Source organism: Myotis brandtii, unplaced genomic scaffold (genome assembly GCF_000412655.1).
Source record: "Myotis brandtii unplaced genomic scaffold, ASM41265v1 scaffold517, whole genome shotgun sequence".
Classification (NCBI taxonomy): Eukaryota; Metazoa; Chordata; class Mammalia; order Chiroptera; family Vespertilionidae; genus Myotis; species Myotis brandtii.
This window is the reverse complement of record NW_005369706.1, coordinates 843,097-846,268: the sequence shown is the minus strand read 5'-3', so window position 1 is coordinate 846,268 and position 3,172 is coordinate 843,097. Positions and strand designations below refer to the sequence as shown.

The window sequence follows — 3,172 nt, the reverse complement described above, 5'->3', positions numbered from 1 at the left end:
TTTTTTTCTTTTTTTTATTTTATTCTGGGCCAGCTTTAGCTCTGGCTCTAGCTCTGAGGCTTCGTATCTGGTTTGTTTGCCGTTCTATAATCGAAACAATGTATAACTTCAGCTCTGAGATCCCGGCAGGCTGAAAGCTGGTTTCTGGGGTTTTGTTTAGCTTCTTATTTGCAACATAGTACATAGTTGCTTAGAGTTGCAACTCAGAGGCCGGCAAGTCAGGCGGGGAACGTTGGAGTCTGCAGTCACTGGAGCAAGCAAGCCTCATGTTCGCTTCCAAGTGCATGGCTGCCGGCCGCCATCTTGGCTGACAGTTAATTTGCATAAGGATATGCTGATTAGCCAATGGGAAGGGTAGCGGTCGTACGCTAATTACCATGTTTCTCTTTTATTAGTGTAGATGCTTGGTGTAATCTTTTAAAAAAAAATCTTGCCCAACCGGTGTAGCTCAGTGGTTGAACGTTAATCTATGAACTAGGAGGTCATGATTCGATTCCCAGTTGGGGCACATGCCTGGGTTATGGGCTTGATCCCCAGTGTGGGGCTAATCAATGATTCTCTCTCATCATTGATGTTTCCATCTCTCTCTCCCTCTCCCTTCCTTTCTGAAATCAATAAAAATATATTTTAAAAAATAAAATAAAATTCCTTTGTGTGCTTCCCATTCACCCCCAGCCCCAAGTTTTTTGCAACTGTATTTGAGCTGGGAAACCTGAGGAGAGATTAGAAATAGGAAATTCTAGAGGAAGAAAAAAGACCCTTGATTTGGACAGGAAGAGCAGGCAGCAAGAAAGATCTTAGGGAGTGATGAGATAATAGTTTGTGAAGCAGAGATGGGGATAATATTTTTGAGATAGATACAAAATATAAGATGACTAAGAGAACATGCTTCCTGAAATAAGAAGATGGTTTGATTCTAAGATTAAAGTTTCTAAAAGAGCAAAACATTGCTTTTTATAGCCATACTAGAGGCCCAGTGCAAGAAATTCGTGCACAGGTAGGGTCCCTAGCAGCTGCTGGCTGCCAGCCAGGGCCTCTCTTCCCTGGCTGCCGGCTGCCAGCTGGAGCCTTCCTTCATTCCACAACACCCCCTGGTGATCAGAGCATGTTATAGCGAGCGATCGAACTCCCGGTTGGTCAAACTCCCGAGGGGACACTTTGTACATTAGGCTTTTATATATATAGATTTTTTAGAGTACTTTTCTTCTAATCACTAGTTTTGTTTAGAAAAAATACAAAACAAAACCTGTGGATATCTTTCAGAAATTTTGTACAAATAGCTATTACTATAACTGTAATTATGTGTATTTTTCCTCCCTCTAGAATTATCCTGGAGCGACATGAATGTCTGCAATGATATTTCCTGACAAGAAGATAATAGAAAGAAAGGAGATCACCAGTTAGCAGAATTTCAAATAACCAGGATTTTGTACTTAACACCTCCAACTACAGACTTCTCTTGCCTACCTTTAAATCAGAGATAACTACAATCAGAACCCAGACAAGGCAAAAGAATACTTTTCTTCTATATCTTTTGAGATAAAAGAAACTACAATGTCCAGGAAACAAAACCAGAAGGGTAAGAATATATATGGGCATAAGTTGTTAAAAGCATAGTTGTGGAGTAATGATCAACATTTATATCTGTATTTTTAAAAAGCATTCTCTTCATGTGTTTTGAATGGTTATACTTTCCCTCACCCTGTACAGTACTACTGTTAGTTACAACTTTTTATCATGACAAATTAATTTTAGAAGAGTACAGAACATTCATAACTTTATCTGTTACCTCATTAACTAAGTATCTGTAGATATTACTTTACAGCTTTGTGTATTAGTACTTTTGGAATTCATATAACAGTTGCTTTTTTTACCTTAGAAACCTAATAAATTGGAATATACTTGCAGGATAGCCAATGCCTCTTGAAAATGTACTTTTTGGAGAGTGAACATATGTTAGGGGGAATGCTAAGAGATAATATACTGCAGGATATTCTGTATCCTTTGAGTTGATGTTTCATTGGAGATAGGAAATGAAGCAAGAGAAAATGTTTCTAGATTTTGATTCCTTCTTTAGCTTTCCTTCTGGGATCATTACTCTAGTTTCTTGTCAAAAGTAAAATATAAGGTCCAAAGAGTCAAGAAATAATCAAGAATGATTATAAGGAGGGAAGGACAACAGGACTGTATAAAATCACTTTTCCATTTCCTAGAATAGCTGCAAAAAGGTTAAGGGACAAATTTAACAATAGCACTAGAACTGTTATACACAACTGGAATATATTTATTAAGGGAATGACCATAGCTATTCTGGCTCCCCTCCCCCTCATTCAATTTAATTTTCAATTTAATGTTCTTTAATAGAAAACAAAGCTGTAGATACTACAGATCTCACACGTTAAATATGAAAAAAATGCTTTTAAACTTAATTCTGACATTGTAGTTACTAGTAAAAACCTCATTATAAGAACAATATATCAAAGCTCCTTTTGGTCTTGAGACTGTTGTTTCATTGTATAGTAAATCAATATAAAGACAATCTGGGCTCTAAGGAACGGTTAGATTACTAAAGAAGTTAAACTGTTCTATGGAATGGGATTTATCAACTGAAAAGTTTTTATAACCCTTTTGTTTCTTTTTTAGACTTTAATTTCATCATAATTCAGTTTGCTTTTCCCCCAGTTATGCTTGAAACACTGATATCTGTTTTCCTCCTGCAAATGAGAAACATTATAGTAAAAATAGGATTCCAAACTTTAAAATAAAATAATTTATTCTAAAAGGTTAGCATTTAATTTTTCCTAAAGAGTAAACTTTAGCAGATTGCTTTGACCTCTAAAAACCTAGTCTTTGTTTAGTTCATGTCTGTGTTTTGCCAGAGTTATAAAAATGTCTTGATTACTGTAGCTTTATAGTATTCTTGAAGTCAGGTAGCATCACTTCTTCAACATCGTTCTCCTTCAATGTTGTGTTAGCTGTTCTGGATCTTTTGTCTTTCCATATTAACTTGAGACCAGTTTGTCAATATCCACAAAATAAATTACTGGGGATTTTGATTGGGATTGCTTTTTTTTTTTAATTAAATCTTTATTGTTCAGGTTATTACATTTGTTCCTCTTTTTTCCCCCCCATAACTCCCCTCCTCCCAGTTCCCACCCCACCCTCCACCCTC

General features: G+C 36.3%; 2 protein-coding genes across 3 annotated transcripts in view; both read left to right on the top strand.

The window, feature by feature from the left end:
• Positions 1–1,391, top strand: part of DNAJC22 (DnaJ (Hsp40) homolog, subfamily C, member 22) — a 68,861-nt gene extending 67,470 nt beyond the window's left edge. The window contains exon 4 of the mRNA XM_014548631.1: positions 1,324–1,391. The gene's annotated coding sequence lies outside the window, so the exon portion shown is untranslated. The remainder of the gene's footprint in view (positions 1–1,323) is intronic.
• SPATS2 (spermatogenesis associated, serine-rich 2) overlaps positions 1–3,172 on the top strand; it is a 132,225-nt gene that overhangs the window by 54,004 nt on the left and 75,049 nt on the right. For both annotated transcript variants that reach the window (XM_005877335.2, XM_005877334.2), the window contains one exon: positions 1,324–1,579. In XM_005877335.2, the coding sequence (XP_005877397.1) occupies positions 1,555–1,579 (25 nt within the window). In that variant the 5' untranslated portion in view covers positions 1,324–1,554. The remainder of the gene's footprint in view (positions 1–1,323; positions 1,580–3,172) is intronic.